The 23,799-nt window shown below is 41.5% G+C and overlaps 1 protein-coding gene across 1 annotated transcript in view; it reads right to left on the bottom strand.

Annotated features, from left to right (window-relative positions):
• Positions 1-23,799, bottom strand: part of ppp1r37 (protein phosphatase 1, regulatory subunit 37) — a 40,201-nt gene that overhangs the window by 10,253 nt on the left and 6,149 nt on the right. The window contains exons 2-5 of the mRNA XM_010751725.3: positions 11,215-11,312; positions 5,689-5,734; positions 5,425-5,525; positions 1,443-1,562 (exon numbers count right to left, since the gene is read on the bottom strand). Coding sequence (XP_010750027.3) covers positions 1,443-1,562; positions 5,425-5,525; positions 5,689-5,734; positions 11,215-11,312 — 365 coding nt within the window. The remainder of the gene's footprint in view (positions 1-1,442; positions 1,563-5,424; positions 5,526-5,688; positions 5,735-11,214; positions 11,313-23,799) is intronic.

Below are 23,799 nucleotides of genomic sequence, written 5' to 3'. Positions count from 1 at the left end.
GCTCCATCAGCTTCCGTACACAAAACATTATCCTCAAATGAGCAGATGCGAATGGCAAAGATGACGTGTATGCAGCCTTTTCATCTCCTTAATCCAAGGCCTCACCTCAGGGATTCAAGGACGCACACTATCAGGCACTCCTGAAATGGGCTACGACGACTTTATTGACAAACTATGGCACAAACAATCCACAGGCTTAAATAAATGTGTGATGTCTCCAGGCAGCTTGTCATTAATCACTCACTTCTTGACGAATTAGCTTCTCACACAGTCATAGATGTGATTACAGTACGACTGTTGTGTTCATTCGTTTTTGTAAAGAATCATCAGTAATTGTGATTAGAGATATGTTGTTTTCCCCTCTAGGAGCGAAAGTAATGAACTGGATCTTAGAAAACAAATAAACAGACCACAATATTAATAATAAAGACTGCAAAGCAATTTGTGGCTTGGCAAACAGATTAGTGTTGTTTGATGCGATACAATATCCACAAACTCTCACAATCTAGTAACCCAATATGCAAATGAAATTGATTGACGAAAATAAACTGTATGAAATGTGTTTCTATCGAGCGGTTTTACAAGAAGAGTTCCTTCACATGGTTTGTTTGATAAAAACAGTAACAAAAACTTAACCAGCAGCTGCTATCTGTGTGTTGCCTCACATATATTGTTTGAAAGGCGATATATTAATGTGTTTTCCCAGAAAACCACTTTGTATTCCTAACAGTAGTAAGTGACGACTGAAGTCAACATGAAGCGTTAAAGGGCACAGACAAGACTGGATGAGCAAGTGAGAGAATGACCAACCCTCATGGCTGAGTGCTGACAGAAACCAGCAGCACATCACAAGTTCAGCCAGAGATTAAAAAAAAAGAAAAAAAGAAGAAGTATGAACCTACAATTACAGAAGAAGAAGTGAAGACTTGAGTTCAAACCAGTAGTGACTGAGACCAAACGTCTTTTCTGGACAAACAAAATGCATTCCTGTTCAATCCGTCAGAATTCAACCTGTAATCTTCTAAATATTATTATTTGTACTGGTGCTGCGCTACTGAACACTATTCCTGTTGCCATTTGTGTCTCTGTTGCATTTTTTAATGAACATTTTTATCCATTAGAATATTTTACTGTATAATGAGGCACATCTTTACTGTTTTCTACTATATCTATTTAACTTAATATCACCCCCTTTGTATGATGAATAAATACTACTTTGCTTGTGTATGCATACATAAAGGTGTGTGGTCGCTTGCCTCTGATTGGTACCAACTAATTCTGTGTGTGATTTAACTTCATGTTAAATGATTTACTTCTCTCTTTACTTGGTACCATTTCAGAAAAACTTTTTTATCCGATGGATTGGTTTATTTTGTTGATTCGTAATTCATCCTGTCCTTTTTCCTGTTTTTAAACCACTGCAGGGGAGGACGGTCTCTCACCTTTCTCATCATGTGGGCTGCAGCCTGCCATCCCCGTGTGCCAATGTGCTTGTTGAAGGAGATGTTGAGATGTGTGGCTGACTCGTAGTACTCGATCATGTCAAACAGAGCCGATGCACCCTGAGAAGCCAAAGAAAAGAGAGAACAGGAGAAAGAAATGAAACATTATGGCACTTTAGTTTTTAATCCACCAGTTTTACAAAAAAACAAATCTCACAGTTGGTCACAGTCAAAACCCTGAAAGAGATATCACAAAGATACAATCTGGAGCAGCTGTAGTTGTCACGGTAACCGTCCCTTAGGATAGGTGAGACCTGCTGAGGTGTTTCCATGAGGGCCTCATGTCTGGGACAATGTCTACAGTAGTAAAAATAAATATGTGAAAATGAGCGAGGGAACTGCTCCGATCTTCTGGATACAACACTCAATGAAGTCTGTTTTAGAGTGAGGCTACAACTGATGATTATTTTCCTGATTCATTGATTGTTTTGTCTATAAAATATCAAATGTGTCAGATCGAACAGCCAGAAATCCAAAGATATTAACTTTCATATACAGATATGTGCTAATGATTGCTGGATAAAATGTAAGTAGTCCAATGTCAAATATTCGATCATGTACAGAAATGAGCGTCCATAATGATAGTTTGCAGTAAGACCTGCTGTAATAACCTTACGGCAGTGCATCTTGCCCAAACCCCAAAATATTCAGTTTACAATGATTCGAAATAGACATTTGAGAAGCTGGAACCATAAACACTTTTTGGTTACTGCTTGAAATATGATATAATTGATTAATAGAGTGTAAAAACAGTTGATTAATTTTATGTCAAGCAAGTTACCAGTTAATTTATTCAACATTTAAACTATATTCCAGAAATAATGTGAAGAATGTCATTACATTACAGGCTGAAAACTGTAAAATCATCAGTGCATTACATTTGTAAGGCATGAAACCCTGTTTTTAAAAAGAGCAGACGCAGAACTGAGATGAAATGTCAGATGATGCAGCACAGGGCCAAAGTGCACTCATGTGATCAGAGTGTTTTAATCTCAATTTGGTTTTGGTGGTGCCGTGTGGGTGCATCTCTTTCATCCATCACTGATACCGACTATGAAAAGGTGTTGATGACATTGGAGTGGGGGTGGATGGCTGGTTGTTTTTGCTTCTTTGCATGTTTCTTTCATTACATAACAAGTTATTAGCATATTTTAAACAGAAGAAATAGCTGCTGGGTCATCGTGTTCCAGGTGTGAATCGTGTCCGGTATCTTAAAACTTAAAAATGCCACAGAAACAAACAGCCAGTGGAGATTTTTTTGCTCCTGTACAGTCAGTTGCAGAGTTTATTCTCTACTGAGGCTGATGAGAAATAACAAAATCAGACAGGCTGTTGCATAGCGTCTCATAACCTTTCCCCCTTTGTATGCGTGTGTACTGGAAGACATTACTGAGTATACACAAGTGTGTTTATCTACAGGGTGGGGGAAGATGAGTCACATCCAGTCCAGTAAAAGCCAGCTTGCGTTAGTGTTCCCCATGCCTGCTCCTCCCTATGCTCCTTAAAACATGTCTTCCAAAACTATTTTGTCTTCTTTCATCCTCCCAAATCATTCCCACTGCAGATACAAAGCTCTGCCAAATCAGGCCTTTGACTGTATGACTCCCACTCATCTTCTTCATCTTCTCACTTCCTTTTTTTCAATTCCTTTTCTATGCTACCTTCCTTCTTTCCCTCCTCCTCTAGCAACCCTTCTTCAATATTTTCTCTTCTTTCACAGTGTCATTTAATCTGAGCCCAAAGCGAGACACTGGTCTCAGACCGAGAGGCTGCTCTCTTCTCTCTCGTGACTCAATCGCTGACTCATTCAGCTACTTCTTTTATATTTCCGGGCCAGTGTTACATGTTGGGTGAGAAAAGTGTGAATGTCACTCTGCACTTGTCACTGTGTGTAGAAATAAGAAAACCAGCATGGCCTTTTATTATGTAAACCAGTGTTTAATGTTTTTAAATGATGACTTTATCCCTAATGAGTCATCCTCTGCTCTTTCATGTGAGCTTGTGTGTGATTCCAGTGAACAATTCATGTGGGATTAAATAGACATGGAAATGAATTCCCTCATCAAACATAGTGATCTTTACTTTTTCTTTTTGATATATATAATCCTTTATTACAGTATGAAACCAAATTTAGAATTGCCTTTTGTGAGGTGAAATAAAAATTTCACGACATGTTCCTGAATGCAGCTGGAGAAAATCTGTTCAAATGACTTCAGTGAAATTTTCACCTACGTGTTGTGGTGTATTGGTCTGTGTAGGGCTTGACCTATATTCTGTAAGCAGTATGAGGAAACAAACACAGGGCAGAGGCAGACATCTTCTCGTCCTCGTTTACAAGCAATCTGCACCTGACTTTGTTATGTGGATAATGACGTCTGATCCAAGGGGCTCTGCATTAACACGTGGTATTAAAATGCCTCGGATTTGCATTATTAATTTATTAGGCAGGACTTGTCATCAAAGATGGTACCAGAGAATGATCAGACGTGATTCATTTCTAAAATCGCGTTTGGCAAAGAGAGACCTACAACCTACTACTACTAGTTGTAGCCTCTGTTGGGTTAACTTAATCTAGCATTAAGAGGTGAGTGACATTTCAGCTTGTTTTCTTAAGAATGTGGTCAACAAGGGATGGACCGGATACACTGATGACCTCCAAATGTGGCCAGGCTGCATGCTTTTGTGCCAGGAGTTACTGGGGTAAAACTTTCAATCAATTTAAAATCAAACTTGATTGATTAGATTATAATTAACTTAGAAATACACAGTAAACTAAGGAAATCCTCACAAACACAAGGAGAAGAGATGCACCCTCTACACAGGAATGGAGCCATAAAATGCTGATTTCCACTGAGACACTGTTATTGCCTGCTAATAAATCATATGATCAAATGAGGTTGTTTGGTAATTATGGCTCAGGCATTTGTAAAATTTCAGTTTTATTAGCTCTCAAGAGGGATATTTGTGCGGATATGTGGATTGGAGGCTACTTGAAAATTCTTCTCACATCCATCCATGTTAAAAAGTACACTGTGGAGTTTTTAAGTTGTGTTTACATTCACTGTTTGTCACCAAAGTCTGTGTATCTTTGTGTTGAAAGAGTTTCCTTTGACATAAAAATATTAGTTTTACTCATGTTTACTTGGTAGCAGTTCTCTTCTTCCTTGCTTTTGTTGAATTGCTAAATAATTTCTTTTGGTTGCCGCCACCAAATATCGATCAAGTCAAACAGCACAAAACCATCGTCAGCATGTATCCTGTCATCTGTGTGCAGGTCCACATGGTGCAAACAGAAACAGAAACTCTTCAACACATTTCTTCACAGTGCTATTAATGATCATTTTCATGCACACTTAACTTGACAGTCTGGAAGTGACGTGACTGCTGCCCAAATATCCTGATGTATGTCTAAAGTCAGGACTACAATTATCTTTAAGTGTGCTTAAAACCAGCAGGAGATTGATGCCTAAATAAATTCTGTGGTTAAAGGGTGAACTACTGACACTTTAAATAGAGCTAAATAAAATGTATCCTGTGTGAATCCGGCTGAAAGCAGAGTTTGTGTCTGTGTGTGTGTGATGCAGTGCTGTACAATAATATTTACAGCTTTGTGTGACAGGAAGTGGTCAGGACCCGTGTGTCCCCTCTACTCCAGACTGCAGCACTGGTCTATCTATGCTTGTCTACAGCCCAAACGTGCCTAATGGTGTTTACACAAGTGGACATCTGGAGTAATCAGAAAACCCATGACAAAAACACTGAACATCCCGCCAGTGCAGCGAGAGTAAAAGAGAGGATCAGAGTGTGACTGAAGAGACAGTGGCTGAAGACAGAGGCTGAGAGAGACAGAGAAAGACATGCAGTATGTTAGCTGCACCGAGAGAAGTGAGAGACAGATTTTTAAAAGGCAGGATCTTCTTACATCTTCATCCAGGTTGGTCTGCTCCAGGTCTATCACTTTAAACTGGACCCTCTTCAAAATCTCCTCCAGAGACTCACATGCTTTGTAGTCCAGCTTCTCACCTAAAGACGTACACACACGTCTGGTCAATTAAACCATTTTGCAGTAGTGCAATGTATTTTATTGCATGAAATACAGTTGTAAAAATTAATCTCAGAGCATGAGAAAGTCTTGGTATCTGTTGATTGCCACAAATTATGTTTATAGCATTTATAGCGTGCTTACCTTTTAAATCTAAGCATTCATTTCGCTGTGTCAGGTCTTTCAGTTCCTACAGAGACAAAAAGAAGCAGCGTTAGTGTGAGAGGAGTTTGTGTATTACCCCATGGAGACATGTTGAAACTTTCACATCACACAGGAGGTAAGTCAATAAGTGAGCACTGGAGATAAACCACAGAGCCTGATGTCTGCAGCTTTTTATCTGACAGCTGGCTGTTTCTGCATGCACTATTCCTCTGTGCAATATTTAGAACAAGGAGTGCAGAATAGGTCTATATCTGTGTTAAAAAAACATATTGCATTTCCTATAGCTGCTAAAAAGATAAGATAAAAGTCTCCCTTTGGTTTGCTGGTGGGAAGAATTGAAGCAGCAGCAGCAGGAAATATTTGGTTTGCATCAGCAGTAACAGCCCCTTTTTTAGTCAGCAGCACAGCCACACACATCGAGCTATCAGTTTAGTGCAAGACGCAGCTGTTTTTTTTTTTTAAGGGGAGTCCTCGGTTTTCTGCTCAGGACTCAGTGCGGCTTTGCAACATTTAAGCAAGGAAATGTGGCCTAAATGTGCCTCGACTGTCCAAACTTTGAGTTATGTGCCACTTGATTCTCTAAACCTGGGCATGTACAGCTGTCTGTCTGTGTGCCCAACTTAACAATGTCATCTATCCTGCGGTGTAGTCCAACACCACGGCATAACAGATCAAAAAGGTGGAAAGATATTTACCTCTTAACCCAACCACCCACTCAAACACAGAGCACTGCCCTCGAAACTATGTACCAGCAAATCCCTCTCTCTAGTTGACTGCCCGGCCCATTCAGCATGAACTCCACAACCTCTGCCCTCGTGCCACACTGTCATCCCTTATATGTGTGTGTGTGTGTGTGTTTGAACATACTGATGATAGTTTAATTGTACTGAGGGTTCATGGCCTCCTGCATGAGTCAACAGGTCCTCAAAACATGATGATGTAATGTGACAAACGCCACCTGTAAAAAGCTGGATTGTCATAATACAAACAGTAGGAAACACCATGACACTAAATAACTCACAGCGGTGGTTGTACAGATAATTCAGCTGTGAAACTGAGTGAACCGCTCGCTTTAGGCGGCATAATATGAGCGACAGCTTTTTCTTTCAGTTTTGATTTTTGGTTAAATTCTGGATGATCTACAGCATGCAGGTGGTGTTGACTATGTAAACACATAAGCAGACATATTTTGAGCAATTTAACAACAAGACAATCGTCACCTACAATTAACACGGGCACCTGTCAGTGAGAATGACTTTATCAGTGTAAATACCTCTCTGACAGAGCTGCCAGAAACCAAAAATAGTGGATGACGCATGTGGTGTGCCTCTGCACGAGTCGTGGTGTGTGTGTGTGTGTGTGTGTTGTGGGTGGACTACAGGACGCTACTGATTCCCATTTTCTCTGTTCTCGTGCCTTTGTTTGTAGCGTTAGTGTGTTTTAGTAAAAATAAAGAAATTAGTGACATCTGGGTGTCCGAGAGAAAAACACCGGTGGTCATAATTTATGTTTCCCAGTCTTAAAGTATTTTATGCACATGTGATGTGTTACAGCATGCTCCTGTCTTCAGTCCAGAGAGGCAAGTTTCTGCATATTTAGTGAAGTAAAGTGTGAAGCATTGCATAATAGGGAACCACTTGTCCCCCTAAGCAGCAGAAATGTGGCACAAGGCTACCAAGTGTCCAGGTATCAAGGCTCTGGTGGGAGTTACTGTAGAACACACATTCAACATGCAGCTGCTAAATGGTGACCCTTATAAAACAGACACAAACAACCGGCCAGAAATGTACATAACCTGTAGGGCCCCTGGCAAGCTGCCACGTGTACGGTGCAGTTGGGCTTAATAAAGAAAGCATTTAGAGTGAAAGAGGAAAAAACAGTTAACAGCTGAGCTCCTCTTGCAAACCAACCCCCCCCCTCTTTTTCACTGATCAGCCATTTGGTCTGACTGGCTTGTTTATGTGGCTGGTTACTGCAAGGATGACTAAGCAGAAATGAGAGGGCGTTTGTGGGCCGAGAGGTAGGGAGGGATGGAGAGCGGCCAGACATTGCAAACATGAGCACTCACAAAAAAAAGAAAGAAAAATATGACGGTGGGAAGGAGGTGGGACACCTCTGTGATGACCAATAATCCTAGGTCATTCAACTCCCAGTGGAAATGTACCCGGACTGTAAATGAAGCTTGCAGCAGCAGCTTAGCACGGTGATGTGCATTTCCACAAGTAGCTGGGATGTTAACCCAACTTCTTTCTCTCAGCTGACCAGGCGTGTGGGGAATCACGAATGTGTTTCCATCTGGGGTTCACTTTACTTCAACATCATCGCTCACACATGGAGGAGACACACCTGCAGGTACAAATAAATGTGCAAAGCTCCAGCAGAGAGGCCCGGTTAAGGGTTTATGAGTGTGTGCTGCAGCGACTGTGCGACAGAACAAACAACGGGAAAGTGGTAACGTGTCTCTGCTGCAAAGGCTAGCACTGCCAACTCCTCCATCAGCCCCGCGAGGAAGGGAAGCAGTTTGATGACAGGACGTTCCCACACAAATACAAGCAGAGACACATGCGCCCATGTGTTTGTACACACACAGGATCCATATCAGATCAACATAAATGCTGGCATAAATGCTTATGTACCTAAACAAAAGAAACTCCAGGCCACAGGCCATTAATTCTTCTGATAAATCTATGAAACAGGTTGCTATATTATGCATTGTTGTATTGCCAGCTGTCATTTTAACTGAAGGACAGTATACCTGGGAGTGCTGCTGGAAAATAACATCAGTCTTTGTTAGAGACCGACAATTACATGATCAGTTTTACTGTCTAGAAGCAGGACAAATACCGCTTGTTTCAGGCCACAAAAAAACAAGAAACCAGCTCCCATTGCTTCATGAAAACTCTGCAAAACAGGCCTCTTTACTCTTGTGTGTGCTATACATGTACCATCCTCTAGTGTCACGTTTCCAGCATCATTAAGAATGAGTGACTGTGGACAGTAAATCTTTTTGTTTGTTTTCTTTGCCCATTCATTTATTTCTGTCTCGCATTCAGCAGAAACAACTCGCACATGAGGAAACAGTTTAACAATTGCAACACAGATCACGCACGCGTACCAGTCCACATGCAAAGACACGAGGTCGGCTTAAATATAAAAAACAGCCTTGAGGCTTCCTTCACTGGATTTCAAGAACTTCTTATGGGGCACGTGACTGTGCTGGTTAACCCACAAGAAAAGGCGCAAACTGCCTGTTGCGAGTAACAACCACCTGGATATTATCAGAGCACTTGTCCAGAGTCATGCCATGGTGATCATGCTGTGCCCTCAAACCACATTAACAGGCTTTTTGAAGTGTTCTGCAGTGCCAGAAGAAGAGGTTGAGGATGTAATTCTAGGAAATAAGTTTTGTTAAACCTCACGAACAGGAACCTTCACAATCAAAAAGAAAACTTTTGGGTGGAGCGACCAGGACTTCCTAACTGTTCCCTGCTTGCCCAGCTCCTGGCTGCACAGTGAGGTCAATCGCTGCAACAACTGGACTAGTTTCTATTATATAAGATAAGACAGAAATTATTGATCCCAAACCGGGAAAGTTAACTTGTTACAGCATCTCGCAATATACTAGATGGATAAGAAAATTAAGGGCGCCCAGGTCATTCCTTGCAGTGACTCCAGCCTGTGGCCCATGAACGTTGGCTTTGCTTTGAGTCGTTGCTCCTCTCTCTCCCTGCTTTGTTGTCTGTCTTCAGCTCTCCTTTGCCCTCCTGTCCGCTCTTACAAGTTAAAAGCCATCCAGAGTTACCAGCGAGTCCAAAGTGAGTTCATTTAGCCACATCTCTGTGATGCTACACCCTCGATACTCCCTCTGTAGCCTGGTTAACACCATTAGCTCCTCCATCTTACTGGGGAAAGATCTTACATTCTCCATGATAACAGACAGTATGCATGGTCCGGGTACTTATATCCAACTCTTCATCCCAGAAAGTATGTAGCGCTGCCTAGCTTTTTTTTTTGAATGGGTCACTCACTGTATCATGAAGTAGTCCGTAAAACAGAAAAAAGGCAAATCTCCAAGTCCACGTTTGCACAAAATGGGTAGAGGCTGATGTAGAAAAACACGAACAAAGTACTAAAAATACTAAAAACGCAGAGAAGTGTTCAGAGCTACTGTTACTGGCTGCCTCCCACGTGGCACGTATCACCTTGAGATATATGTAGTTATTTGTTCCCCAGCAGTTTTGACCTTGCACAGGATATACACTCTACACTCTAGTACTACTCCCTCAGGCAAGGCCTGCCCCACCTGACTGACCCTATTCAGTGTTTTGCATTTATGTAAAGTAGAATACATGGTCCCGTTTGTGCCAAGATGCCACCCATCATACTTCTCTGTTGCCATCATGATGACTGCGAATGGAGCGACGCCAAACAACATACACTCATCCAAGATGTTACTCAGTGTGAGCAGCACACCACGGTGCCTCTAGTTATGTACTTTTGAGTACATTGTGCTCTCCTGTTGAAGCTTTTGCCACCTTCGTGACAGTGGTATTTGCAGTTACACAAGGACTGCAGTACGAGGGAATTGGCCACATCAGATTGGAGAGAAAAAGGGTAAAAATCAGGAGTTTAGTAGGCGGGTGTTGTGATGGCTTTTCACTCTGCCAAGGGATTTAAGAGGGGATTATGACGTTCCACTGAAGGTGGCAAATAGCATAATTTTATGTTGAAACAGCCCTCCTCATTTGACACCTTTTCTCTGGCATAGTTTTAGCACTTCCTTGTTGGGCGAAATGAATATTTTCCTTTCCCAACACCGGACAGCATGAGTCACAAAACAACTGAAACTATTCAGGAGAGAAACTAGAATCTGAACGTGTCTGTCCAGACTCATAATATAAGTAGTGAAGACTTGTATGATTCCTGTGAATCATCTTTGTTTAGAGACAGAGGACCAATCTGTAACCAGTCTGTGATATCCAGTGCTCTGTTGTTGAGTTGGTGGCATCAAGGCATGTAGGTCAGCAGTCTCAAGCTGTTAAGGAAGGCCAGCTAGGTGATCAGGATGTGACTGGACAGTGTGGAGGTCGCAGTGGAGGAGAGGACAAGGGACGAACTCCTAGCCATCTTGGTTAATCCTTCTTACGCCCTCTACAATGAGCTGGTGCCCATTTGTGCTATAAAGATGTACGATATCATGAACCCACAGTCAAGTTATCATTTTATTATATACTATATAATGGACGTTTGTGTGCCAAAAATGTGCTTTGTGAGGTCACAGTAACTTTGACCTTTGACCACCAAAATCTTTGCCCATTTTTAGATTAGCTGGGAGGCGGCAGAGACCGGAAGGAGCCACCACAATCTGAGCTTTAAAATGTCTCTTCAGAAACCTGCCACGGATATGACGTCCAAGTCTTGTACCATCTATGTGTGTATCTAATAAACTGGCAGCTGAGCGCATGCTGGCATGTTGTTTTGTGTGTGCGTTGAGTTGAACCTCACCTGTATCTGCTTGAGCACTTTGGCTATGGGTTTACAGTTGAGCTTCTGACAGGCCTGTTTGTAGGAAGATAGGATCTCCTCCACCGTCACATTCTGAGCTGCAAAACACACAACATTAAAAAGGTTAGGGTTGTTTTTATTGCTTTGTTTCCTCAAGCATATCTGCCACTTTTTAGGACGTAAACATACACAGGGAGGAATCAAATGAAGGGGAAAAAATACACCAATTACGTCAAGATCATCCTTTTTCCTCACATCCTTTAATATTGTTCAGTATTTGTTTGTTATGTTTGTATTTAATTTTATTTCTACACGAAGCTGCGTGCTTTAAAGCTGCTAATCCAGTTTAACTGCGTGACAGCTAAACTTTGACATGACAGCTTTCTTTTGATGGTTTCCTGTAATATTTCTAATATAATTATAAGTCAGGACAGTTGGGACAGGTTTTAGGCAGCCTTTCATCGTCTCCAGCAACACTGCAGTTCAAACGCACCACAGCTGTAACATGACCCTGAAATACTCCACATGCAAAGTGTTTTTAACCCAAAGTGGCTCTGCTCACATCGTTTGCTGGCACGTGTTGTCATATCATTAGGTTAACTGATGCTCATTTATTTTGTGCGCTCTGCAGTTCACTCGGCAGTCACTCGCTAATGTGCGCACTGTGTGAACAGTGCAACAAATTGCAATGGTTTTCTGACAGCCACCGTTCTCAAAGCAAAGAAATAAAGGACCTGAAATGGATTAGGGTTTTAGTTGGATCTCCTATGATGCTGATCTTGCATGTGAGCCAAGAACTCTTGCACATGATCAACATGATAAAGTCAAGGACTGAGGCACACTTGGCCTGTTTGTGTGTTTGCCTACGAGAGCACTCTCTTGACAGAGAGGATCAGAAACTGTAACCCCTCTAAGGGCTCCACTACTTAATATAGCAAAAAGGAGGTATTGTTCTTGGTGGGGGTGTGTGGGTCAGCCGCTGCTGCCTTCTCAGACTGTTGCGGGGGCTAACTCCAGTCAGATGACTGGGCAACATTCAAACTCACTGTTCTGCCTGAGAGACTCTGCTGAGAGATGAAGTGAGGCACTTCAACAAAGAAAGGAGGAAAAACAGTGTGTAAGATCAGGACATAAAAACAGATTTTTTAGAGTCTGTGTATCCAGACAGATGAATGCATTCACACCAAGCAGTGCATACTCGCCTAAACTTCTACCGTACTAACATATGGGGTTGTTACCTGTGTGTGAATCTGTCTTCATGCTGCAGTCAGCATTTTCGCCAAAGTGAGAATATGTCAGCTTCACTTTTCAGTCGCTTCCATCTCCTCTCCCCTTTGTCTTCCCACAGTGTCCCCAATCAGTTTAACTCAAGTGCATCAACCACCCATCTGTACAAGGACTGGACTAACCCCCCGCTAAAATGTAGAAATAAAACCAGCACCAGTAAAGTCTATTTGGGTGGTCGAATCACGATCTGTATGGCCCATCTGACGCTGACTTTCACCCTCGCTTCAGACCGTACGAGTTACATCAAGACAAAACATTTGATAACATCTTTTAGATTACTCGGTTTTCTGACATACTGAAAACTTTTGCACATTGCTGCACAAAACTTGATTTTTATCTTCCTTTTATTTTTACTCCATGTTTATTATGCACCAAAAACGAAGACAAATTTCTGGTCTATGAAAACCTACTTGGCAATAGACCTGTTTCTGATTCTGCCAACACGTTCTGCTCGTGGAACAAAGGGGAAGTTAAAAACCTGCATTAGCAGCGATGCATGTCCGACCAACTGTGTTATTCACCGTCTCAATGGAACGTACAAACCATGGCTGAAAATACTACAAGGGGCGACGCTGCGGTGAGTCTGAAGTAATGGCGTGCGAGTATGTGTGAGACTAAATGAAAGAGAGACGACGCCACATGAATACAATGAAAGTGGCCACCACACATCTTTCCCTTGTTTGAGACCCAGACCAGACAGCCGCTCTTGCAGCTCACACCTACTAGATATACAGGCACACACATAAAGACTCAGTAAAGCTGGTTAGATGAGGATATGCTGACAGCTATGTTCAGTGGTTGAAGACGAAAATATGCTTTCACACTCTGCATCAGATTTATAAAAAGGTATGCATTGGTGACTCACAATGACTGTACAATTGTGCACAGATTCCTCATTTCTCCATGTTCAGTTGGTACGGACAAAGATTGACCATTAACCAACAGTTCACATGTTAGACATGTTGAATAATGGGGGGAAAAAACAAGCTAAATTTCACTCAATGCAAGATTAAAATGTTTATACATCAGAGATAAATTGCTGATGTGATCACTGGCTGTGATAGAATCACAAGTACGTGATAGTCCCTCCCCCATTTCTGCCAATTATGAACGATCAGTCCGGCGTGCAATGCAGTCCACGTCATTACCAACGCTGTGTTTCACATGTTCCACACCCTCTGCTCAGTAGGAATCACTGGTGCACCAACGAGGATGAAATCCCTCCACTGGATTCAAAACTAACCAGTGGTTTGCTAAGGGGAATCGAACCTTGGGGTTTTTGTGGTGGCGGATGGAAGCTTCACTCCTGTCCAACCCATGCGCCCTTAAAAAATGTCCTCATACTAATTACTGCCGTACAATGAAGCCAACAACCACTTGCAGCACAGCAGCGCTGTTAAAAACAGAACAGAGTCCGTGTTTGCACGAGGACAGTCTTTCATTACAAGTCTTCACTTCAGTCACACCAACAGTCCATCCAAACCTAGAGCACGGAGGAGAGTGCATGCCAAGAAAGTCTATGTACGATTAGTTCCTAAATAAATTACATTACGCTTTCTTACTTTGCATAAAGAGTCAGTTTGCACGTGGGAAGTGGTGTATTAATGGTTTTGTGCTTCCGATCTGAATCTGATCATACACTGAGTGTTTGACATTTTAGCTTTGTGTGGAACGGCAGGCACAAATTAACTTTCCTTCTTTTGTAGGGATGGGCATCGATAACCGGTTCCACTTGAAACGTCCAATCCATCGGCGCTTATCAGTTCTTTATATTGATGCCAGCATGTTTTGTTTTTTTTAATGACAGTTGCAAAACAATGGTGTTAAACTCATGCACCCACACTGCTGGAAGGATTAATGGCAGAGAGGAGGAAACGGTCTCAAGTGTGGTTTCATTTCACAAAGAAAGATGACAGTGCTAATAAATGTCTGTAAAATGATCACTTCAAGGTGGAAACACCAAACAATATGTTGAAACATCTGTCTACACAACACATCAGGAATGCCACAATACTCATTGCGCAAGTGCTTCCCAACTGAGTGGTACATCCATTACGGAGAGTAAATATCCTGGTAAAACAATATTAACACCACACAGACAGGCTTTCCAGATTATTTCTTTGACTAACGAAACCTAAATGAAAACAAATCCTGTACAAGTATTCCCTCATTTCATCCATTTTACATGACGACAGGCTACAAGCTACAGGCAGCTCGACTTGCTATCCTGTTTCCACGGCGTTCAAGAGACAATTAACTGTTGTGTTAATGCTGAAAACTTGTGCTGGCCAACCTTTTACCCCTGCCACACAGAAAACTGCTCAGGAATCAGTAAATAATTGGACTGATAAGCAGAATCGATAATAGCAATGGTATCATATCGATTCCCAACTCAACTCTTTTGCTAAAATTGAGTTGGTTTCCTTTTAAAGAGGCTCTATGACTTTGTCTACACGTCACTTTACTTTGCACCCATGGTTGGAAAAGAGTCCTTTAATAAAAAAAAATCAATTGGTTTAAATCATTCATGCCAGATTCCAGTGGTTCGTTGGTCAAAAATAAAAAAATCTGTTGTAATTAGGTTCCACTCAATTAATCAATTTTACATTTGTGCTTTATCTACAAAAATTACCTGGGCACAGGACTGTGGATTTAACCTGAAAGCGTCTGCTGCCAGCATGTGTGAGTCTTGTAAATTTGTACAGTACTGGGTGTGCGTTCCAGTGAACACCGTGTCCTTGGAAAAGTGTTGTGCAGAGTCGCTGTGGAGCAAATGTGTGTGTGCATAAACACTTCCTGAGGGATAGGTGGGGTCTGGGCGGTGGGTGTGGTGGAGGTGGTGAGGGTCCCATGCTTACTACACAGTATTTTCACACACAGCTCATTAATTAGAGAAACAGAAAGGGAGGTGAGCAAGACAGAACTGTATTTAAAAAAAAAAAAGGTGTAGTTTGTTTTAATGAAAAATTATCTAACATGACTATACTCAAAAGAAAAGAGAGCAGTGTTGAGGAAGGTTAGATTGAACACCTCAGCAAAAACAGAGAAAGAAAGGAGGAAATGGTGCAAAAGGGAAAAAGTGACTGTGGAGCCAAATGCTCGGTGTTAGACTGAATCCAGAGATGTGAGCTTTAGTCCTGCACAGCTGTTGCCTACATATCTGCTTGATCTGTCTTTGTTTTATTGCACTCCCTCCAGTGCTGCTGGTACATGTATGGGAGGGAGTGGTGATGATTAGGTACGCACAAGAGAGAGAGAGAGGGAGAGAAGGAGGGAGGGGAAGCGACTGCTCCAAACAACATCATTGAAAACGAGGGTAGGACAAGGTGATGATATGCTGAAACAAGAGACAAGACCTTAGCTACCAAGATAAACCACTGATCACTGCCAACTAGTTTAGGGAGGGTACAATCTCACACATGCTCACATAAATCAGTCAAGCTCAGGGTGGTCAGAGGTCAGCCGCAACTCAAGCCACACTTTCACACTCAACAATTATGAACAAAAGGAGTCAGGCGCATTTCCTTTGTTGCACTGCACCATCCTAAATTTATCCTGACCGTCCCTTCGAAAGACAAAACCTGCTCTTCATGTTCATGCAGGGAAGGGCAGTCGCTTTAAAAACACCTTCAGATTTCAGGCGTGGAGAGCGACGGGAGACAAGAAAGAGACAAGTGCAAACGAGAGTCCATCTCTGCTTTGACTCGGTTAATCTGCTAAATGACACAAATAGGCAGCACGCTCCTTTTCTCCTTGTTATTGTTGTTGGCCACCGTCCACCGCACAGCAACACACACTAAATCACTTAACGATGCCATCGCTGAGCTTGTGAGCAAAATAAAAAAACTAAAAAGGCAAACGCTGCTACAACAGCACCTAGCTTGCTGACTCAGATCAACAGAGGTAAATTAAGCACCGTGGTTAAGAATGATGAGGAGCTTTTCGACCACTATCTTTCTGGTGCAGCTTCAACCTTTAACTGGGGAAAACATTTTAAATATGTGATCAAGTTCAGCAAGATAGACCACCAAAATAATACTATGCTGAAATTATTCCAAAAATGCTGTTTGTGTGCTAAACTGATCAATACCACATGACAGCTCTTGCTCTCTAAATTGTTTTCCCTGTTTCTGAGCACTTCCCTAATGATTTAGAAGGAGTAGAAGGTAGTCAAAAGGAAATCAATGCAATCAAAGCTGGGTGGTCCTAGGAGATCTGGAAATCCATTCGGTGTAATCTAGTTTGTTGGGGTATTCCCCTCTAAGAGGGCAGCACGTCACTATAACAAAAGTATGAGTAAACCAGATTTACCTCAGTCTGTTTCAACTCTGCGCTAACAAATTATGTTGCAGCCGTGCTACAGCGCGCAGCCTGTTGGATTGGTATCTCGGGGCAAGGAAAAACTGCAGACAACAAAGGAGGTATACGTGCCATAAATAATAAATTAATCACATAAGCTGAGCAACTGGCAGAGCTGCAACAAGTACAGGCACATACGTTGGAAAGGACTACAGTATGTCAAAGTTTTTTAAAGACAGCTGTGAGCAGATGTTCATTGAATTTCTCTTCTACACCTTAATTATACTAAAGCTTTGAAGCACAAGGTGACATCATTTTACTTCGAAGCGTCAGAGCGGTACCGTCAAAAGACACACCCGAGGTTAGAGTTAATCTCATAATGAGGATTATTTAGGAACTATATTATTTTTAACATTTTGAGTTTGAAAAGAAAATCTGGAGGGGAATTTTGAGTTTTTAAAGTATTTATACACACACACCTTTCAGTATGGTACAATTCAATACAACCATCAAATTTTCCCCAACTGCTTAAACCTGTTTCAGGGAGCTGCATGCACTGGGCAATGGAAAGAGTTCCCTCTGGATGGGTCACCAGGCACCACTATACTCTATCCCCCTCCCCGCAACACCTTTCAGACGTCAGATTAGAGGGGGGGGCGTCATTCACATCCGCTTAACGCTGTGACTGGCCAGCTGTGCAGAGGTAAAAGTTTGTTTTTTTCATTCTTCACACAACAATCTGTGATTTTTTGTGTTTACAATCGAATGTGACAAGATGAAAACCTTCCAGGACTGTTTGAAAAACTTAAACGTATCACATCTCCCCCTTCTCTTCAGTTTCCAGCGTGGCTAAAAACAACATGTTTTTGTACAGTATAAATATGTCTATTATATAATATATTGTCATATGTCATCTTTTACATCTCTGTTGCTTATTAACACTTTGTGTAACATCTTTTGTGCTTTTAAAGCTGTTAGATAACCTTACCCGGTGCTACTCATGCTGAGTGCATCGTATACGGCAGTACACAATAACATATGAACGAACAGGTTCAGCAAGTCATGGCTGAGTTACAAACACACAATCAGACGTTAAGAAAATCAAATAATTAAGCCACCAGAAGTCAACTAAGTTCCTACAAAGCTGAGTGACAAGCTTTTAGGTGTGAATTTGCTTTATGAAAACTAGATGAGGGTAGGACAAAGAGAAGTATTCTAGCTGTGAACCAGTTTAATTACGTTGTTTATTTTAGTTCAATCATGCTACCAAATTAAAGCCAACTAATTCCTCATGGCAACTCATCAAACTAATGCGTAGTTTATTTTTGATTTTCAATTAACGCCGCCCAACAAGCCTCTTGCCATGCCAGTATGACAGCTCATCATTATTAAACGCAGCAGCTAAAAAAAAAAACAAGACTTCTGCTCTCTTCTTTGCAGCTGCACAGAATCATAACGTTACACACGAAGCCTCTACCCACTGCCCACAAAAGGTCAGAACAGATCGACCCGCGGAGTACCCACAGTGTGAGAGATTAGTACCAGACTCAGTTTGTGCTCATTTTACTGGGACAGAGGAGTGGACTGGGGTATGAATGCTCGCTAACCATCACCACAGCATGGCTGAATATGAGATCTATAGATCAGAACTTTATACAACTTTATATAAAAATAAAAGGGCAGCACACAAGTAGGTATGCACGATAATATTGGAACAACATCAGTATTGGCTGATGAAGGCTTTAAAATGATGCTTTAAATATGCGTATGGCATTTGCAATGACAGTGTCAGTCATGCAAAGAGAAACCAAATCACATTTCTTCAGCTCTACAAATTTAGGTGCTCATCTTAAGAGCCATCATCCTGATCAGGAGAATAAATTTGTGAAGAGAAACCAGTTAAAAAAAAAAAAGATGTTGCAACTACATGTGTATTACATTTGGCCAAAATGAGTTTGAAAATATCGGTAAAAATACAATATTGTGCATCTCTGCACACAAGATGTGGCATTTCCTAGTTGTGTGTAACGGTTTGATAATAATAATAAAAAAAAAACAAGGGAAGGAAGTAAGGCTGTGAGAATTGTGACCAGTTTGTGGAGGACTTTGAGCTTTGCCTATTTATATATTCACACCTGGCCAGTTTCTACAAATAGAAAAAAGAAACAGTTTGACTATCTGATGGAAAATTACAAAGAAACTGGGCAACAGTTCCCTCGTTCAAATCTGTCAGGTTCAGAAAAAACATCCAACACGTAAGAGCTGTATTTTCTAAATGTTGAATCCAAGCCTTTAGGGCCTGTAAAAACCTGTGACTCCCATCTTTCAACATACTAAAAAGGAGCTAACACCTCACCTACCCAGAAGGTGCTGAATAAATGTAGACACTCATCGTCTTCCCACAGCCTCGCTCCACTTTTGTACAACAAGTATTATTTCAGAAATGTTGTTTACCGCACAGAATCAATGATAAGTACAGAGCAATGTTATGAATTGTGAAGACATTCAAGTGAAGTCTGACCCAATTTCTCTACATGTCAAAGTCTGTTTAGCCTCCTTGGCCTTGGCATCTTTGTACCTTCATCACTCACTCTTAGTCTTTCTCTGGCTGACAGGAAAGAAAGTGCAAACACACAACCTACAGGCGCTGTGCTTTCTCCCTCCACTCCAACGACAAGGCAGAAACAAGCAAAGACAAGTGTTTGCATGTGTGCAGGGGAAGATGCAACACTACTCATGGAGACAGGCAGACAACAGAGAGACTTGGCAGAAACAGAGGATTCCATTGGAAACCTGCGTTATGGCTTGAATTTTCTTCGTCTTACTCGTCCGTGCAGTGTGGTTTCACTTGTTAACAATGATACAGCATATTTTGTGAGTGGAGAACTTGAGGAAAACTTTGGAAGTGACTGGGAATGTGGCGAAGACTGTATCAGGCTCAGTAAAGCTGCTTCAGATAAACACCTGACCTGCTGTCTGCACACATCTGGAGCTACATGGACAGTCGAGGTTTCAGCACAGAAAAACGCTGAGTTATATAACAAGCTAAGAGGGAGGACTGTGGTCAGAAAAGGTAGTAAGCCTGTTGACTGACCTACTTGGACAAATTGTTATGTAGCAGCTAATACTACCCTACAGCAACTGACAACCAATCCTTTGGAGGGATTAGCGGACTGATAAGTGGGAACACTAAATTCACAAATGATAGAAAGTGCGACATCTCTGGAAAGTGATTGTCAGCTTGACTTGACCGTCATTTGTCGAGTCAAAAGCCTGTAATGAAAGACAGTGTACATCCTTCAAGAGGAATTATTCCTAGCCAGCAGCTCAAAAGAGGTGAAGACTGGTCACAGAGCTCTCAACAACACATGGAGGCCAGGTGTCCGGCAGGCAGTGCTTTAGAGTTTAATCTACTGTGATTCAGCTGATGGCCAACATCTTCAGCAGTCTTTATGTGATTTGTTGCCGTATTGACTGAATCCATTCAAGTCTGAGGGTGGTTTGCAGAGTCAGTCAGTTCGCTGTTGTACCACTTGCCGTCAGATGAAGATCCTGCATCGTATACTCTAGGGAGTTTAAAACAATTTAATAAGCTTAAGAAGAAATAAGTTAACACCATGTAGCCCTCTGACTAAGAGTGCATTAAATGCGTCATCAGTTCATTATGATAATCTTTTCCTCTGTGTTTTCATTCACACGATAAGCATGTGTGTAACACACCAAAAATGGTGCTGTTTGAACATGGTCTGCAGAGTGCATAAATTTGAAAACACAAGCTGGGTATCTTAGCTTGAAATGAAAAACTGAAACTTTGGAAGACCAGACAGTTTATCAGGTTCGCCTAGGACCCAGTCCTGTGATAAATCCTACCTGCATGACGGTTATGATGTTCAGTTTGCATTTTAATTTGTTTTTAAAAGGGTGTTGATTCAACCGTACAATCCATTTGGATGATTTAGTTTGTGGTGCTACTGAACTGTGGTGAATTATACAGACAGGTGTTTTTCAGTGTATCCTTGTTGATACAAACGAGGTGGACCAAAAAACAAAACAAACAATATAACGTGATATACTCAGATCAAACTAGAGTTAGACTGTATTTGAAGTGAGCACAGGTGATCGCAGAGCGCAGAACAAGAACAGAGGGGGAAGAGGTTCAAAGAATTATTACAATGTGTGGGATATATGCAAATATGCATGTCGCCTGCACCCAGAGCTCTCGGGCTGTCTGTTGTTCAAACTGCAGAATGTACTTCCACATCCATGGACAGTCGGCTCGAGAGAGAGACGGAGATGCACCATATTTGGTGAGAAGTGAGATGAGCGGGGAAGCAGAATTTGATGAGTCACTAAATACACCAGCTCATGAAACTCAGATCAAACAATTAAAGTAAGCAGTGTTGATCAAATATGAATCATTTATGTGCTGCATCGCCTATTTCTCAACTCAGAAACACATTTTAGTGTTCTGTTTAGCTGTATACGAGAACGCTTGTGACCAGGCAGTCATGTGTCTATCTACTTAATAGGGAGCCTTTTTTACAACAGTGAAATACCCCCCTTTGAAGCTATATGTATATGTTTCACACCAAAATAGCATTTTTAAATTTAGCTAGCTCAGTGTCACCAAGTCTAAAGTGAAAGCATGAAAATCACTTAAATTATGAGGTGATGGTGGTCTCGTAGGACAACAGCAATGCATGAAATAACATGCCATGCCTTTGGGAAAACGTCCAGAGATAGATGCGAGTATGTTGTTGGTGGAACACGCACACAAGTGTTGCCAGTTCCTACTTAACAAGCAAGTGCCAGTGTTCAAAATAGCTCCCCTCTCCCAGTCTTTAGTCCCCTTTCCCTGCCATTTCACACTGCTGTGCTGTGGATGGCGACAGCAGCGTCATTCACACCTGACAGCTGGTTGCCTGGATGGTCAGAGGTGGGGCGGAAAGACACAGACTGTGCCTCTGCCACCAGTCTCGATGAAAAGGAGTGGGTATAACGTAAGGAAGGAAGATAAAAAAATCAAAATCAAAAGTAAATTTGATGTCTTCTACTAATAAAGCTCAGGACTTTGCAGGAGTGTAATTATGCAAAAATCCTGGAAGTGATGCCAACTATCTGCGTGCAGATAAATAATTAAGAGACAGCACAGACCTACAACACCTGCAGGCCCCCCCGCGGCATCCTACGAAACACACACATCCCACAACACCAGCCATAAACTCGCCTTGATGTCACACGACGTACACCTGTTTGCACATTACTGCAAACTACAGCAACTACAGCAGGGCAGTGTATATAAAATCACAACATGTCTATGTTGACTTCAGGCCTTTAGTGTTTGTAAGACAACTGTAGCCTCTCTCTCTCTCTATCTCTCTCTCTCTTTTGGTTTGATGAACTATGATGAAACAGCCATTTTACACCATCTCCCACACGAAACCAGGCCTGCATCTGAGAGAAAAGCTGCCAGACCAGATGGAGAGTGACATTATGAGGGAACAACTGTTGTACACTCTATTTTTAAATGAGGGGGCATTTTGTTGCAATGTGTAGTGAATGTAGGTAATATTTGTCATGTTCAGCCTCCTTGCAGGATGATTTAAAAAGAAAAAAAAAAGCAAGGAATTCCTGTTTGACGAGGATGGAAAGACTGAGACTGGCTGAGCTTGCATTGTTCTATGTCTGTTTTAGCGTTTCCTATCAATGCTCAGCTTTGTTGGTAACTAACAAGGTTTAGACAAAGAGCGTAAATGGCATGGCTCACCACAAAACAAACGACCGCAGACACTACTTTCTCATTTTCACAAACCTCTTGACGAAGGTGCAGAAGGACTGACACGTTAGTACGATTAATAAATTGTGATACCGAGCAGGAGCCTTCCTTTTTTCATATTTACAAGGCAAACAAAGGTGCATGTGTACCACAGACAGGTTGAAATGCATAATAGATGAATGTACAAACTAGAGCTAGCCACGAGGCCTGATATTATCAGCAGGTATTATCGTATCACAGACATATCAGCATCAGTGTGTATTGCTGATCGGAAAATAAATATAGCAAGACAGAAAAAAACGCAATTTGGAAACGGTGTCAACGTTACACAGTTTATCTAGTCAACGTTTACACTACTTAGTAACACCTGAGTAACTGTTTGACAACTGAGCAAATGCAGGTAGGGGTGTACTCTGCACGTGTTGTGTCTCAAGCATTCAATTGAAACCATCATAGCTACATGAAGCATATTAGTCACATGGATTTAAGTCACTCAACAGATCGAAGAAATAGCTCCTTACCGAGCTCCTTAGCAGCTGTTACTAAAATAACTATGTACTGCAAAAAAATCAACAAAAGAACATCCAACATGTACATTCTCGTGTTGGCCTTGTGTGTACTATACTTAAGTTGTCACTTGACATTGTTCACGAATGTTGATGATCTTGCTGTGTTCAGGGGAGTCCATTTGTTTTATTCTCAGATGCTGGCTCCTTCAGTGCTACATCTAGTGGTTCTGAATGTCGTATATAACACCTTTTCAGACTGAACTTAATAACTCTCTTACAAATAGCGTCATTTATTTCTAACAGCTCCAACACTATCACAAATAATACAGTTGCACTGACCAGAGATAAAGAAAACTCATGGTCATAACATGGAACAAGATGAAAACATTTTCAGCTTTCATCTCAGACTTTTATTGCCTCTTGTGATCCTCAGTGAGATAGTTAACTTCCATACTTCTTCTCATGCTTTCATGGAAAATGCTGAGATTATCAGCTGAGCTTTGATGGCTGATTTAACACTTAAATATATGCATGTTGTTCCATTGGATGAAACAGTACTAGATGTAAAAGACAAGTGCATCAAAAACAATTACTTCAAAAGAAGTGTGTTTTTTTTTTGCCCCTCCATTGGCCTGATCGGCCCAGAAAATCAAACCACTGCCTCTACCGCAAACTGAACCAACTTCTAGGTTTTCAAAGCTTTTGTGCATTCTG

This window comes from Larimichthys crocea, chromosome VII, assembly GCF_000972845.2.
Source record: "Larimichthys crocea isolate SSNF chromosome VII, L_crocea_2.0, whole genome shotgun sequence".
NCBI lineage: Eukaryota > Metazoa > Chordata > Actinopteri > Sciaenidae > Larimichthys > Larimichthys crocea.
This window is presented reverse-complemented; position numbering and strand designations above follow the sequence as displayed.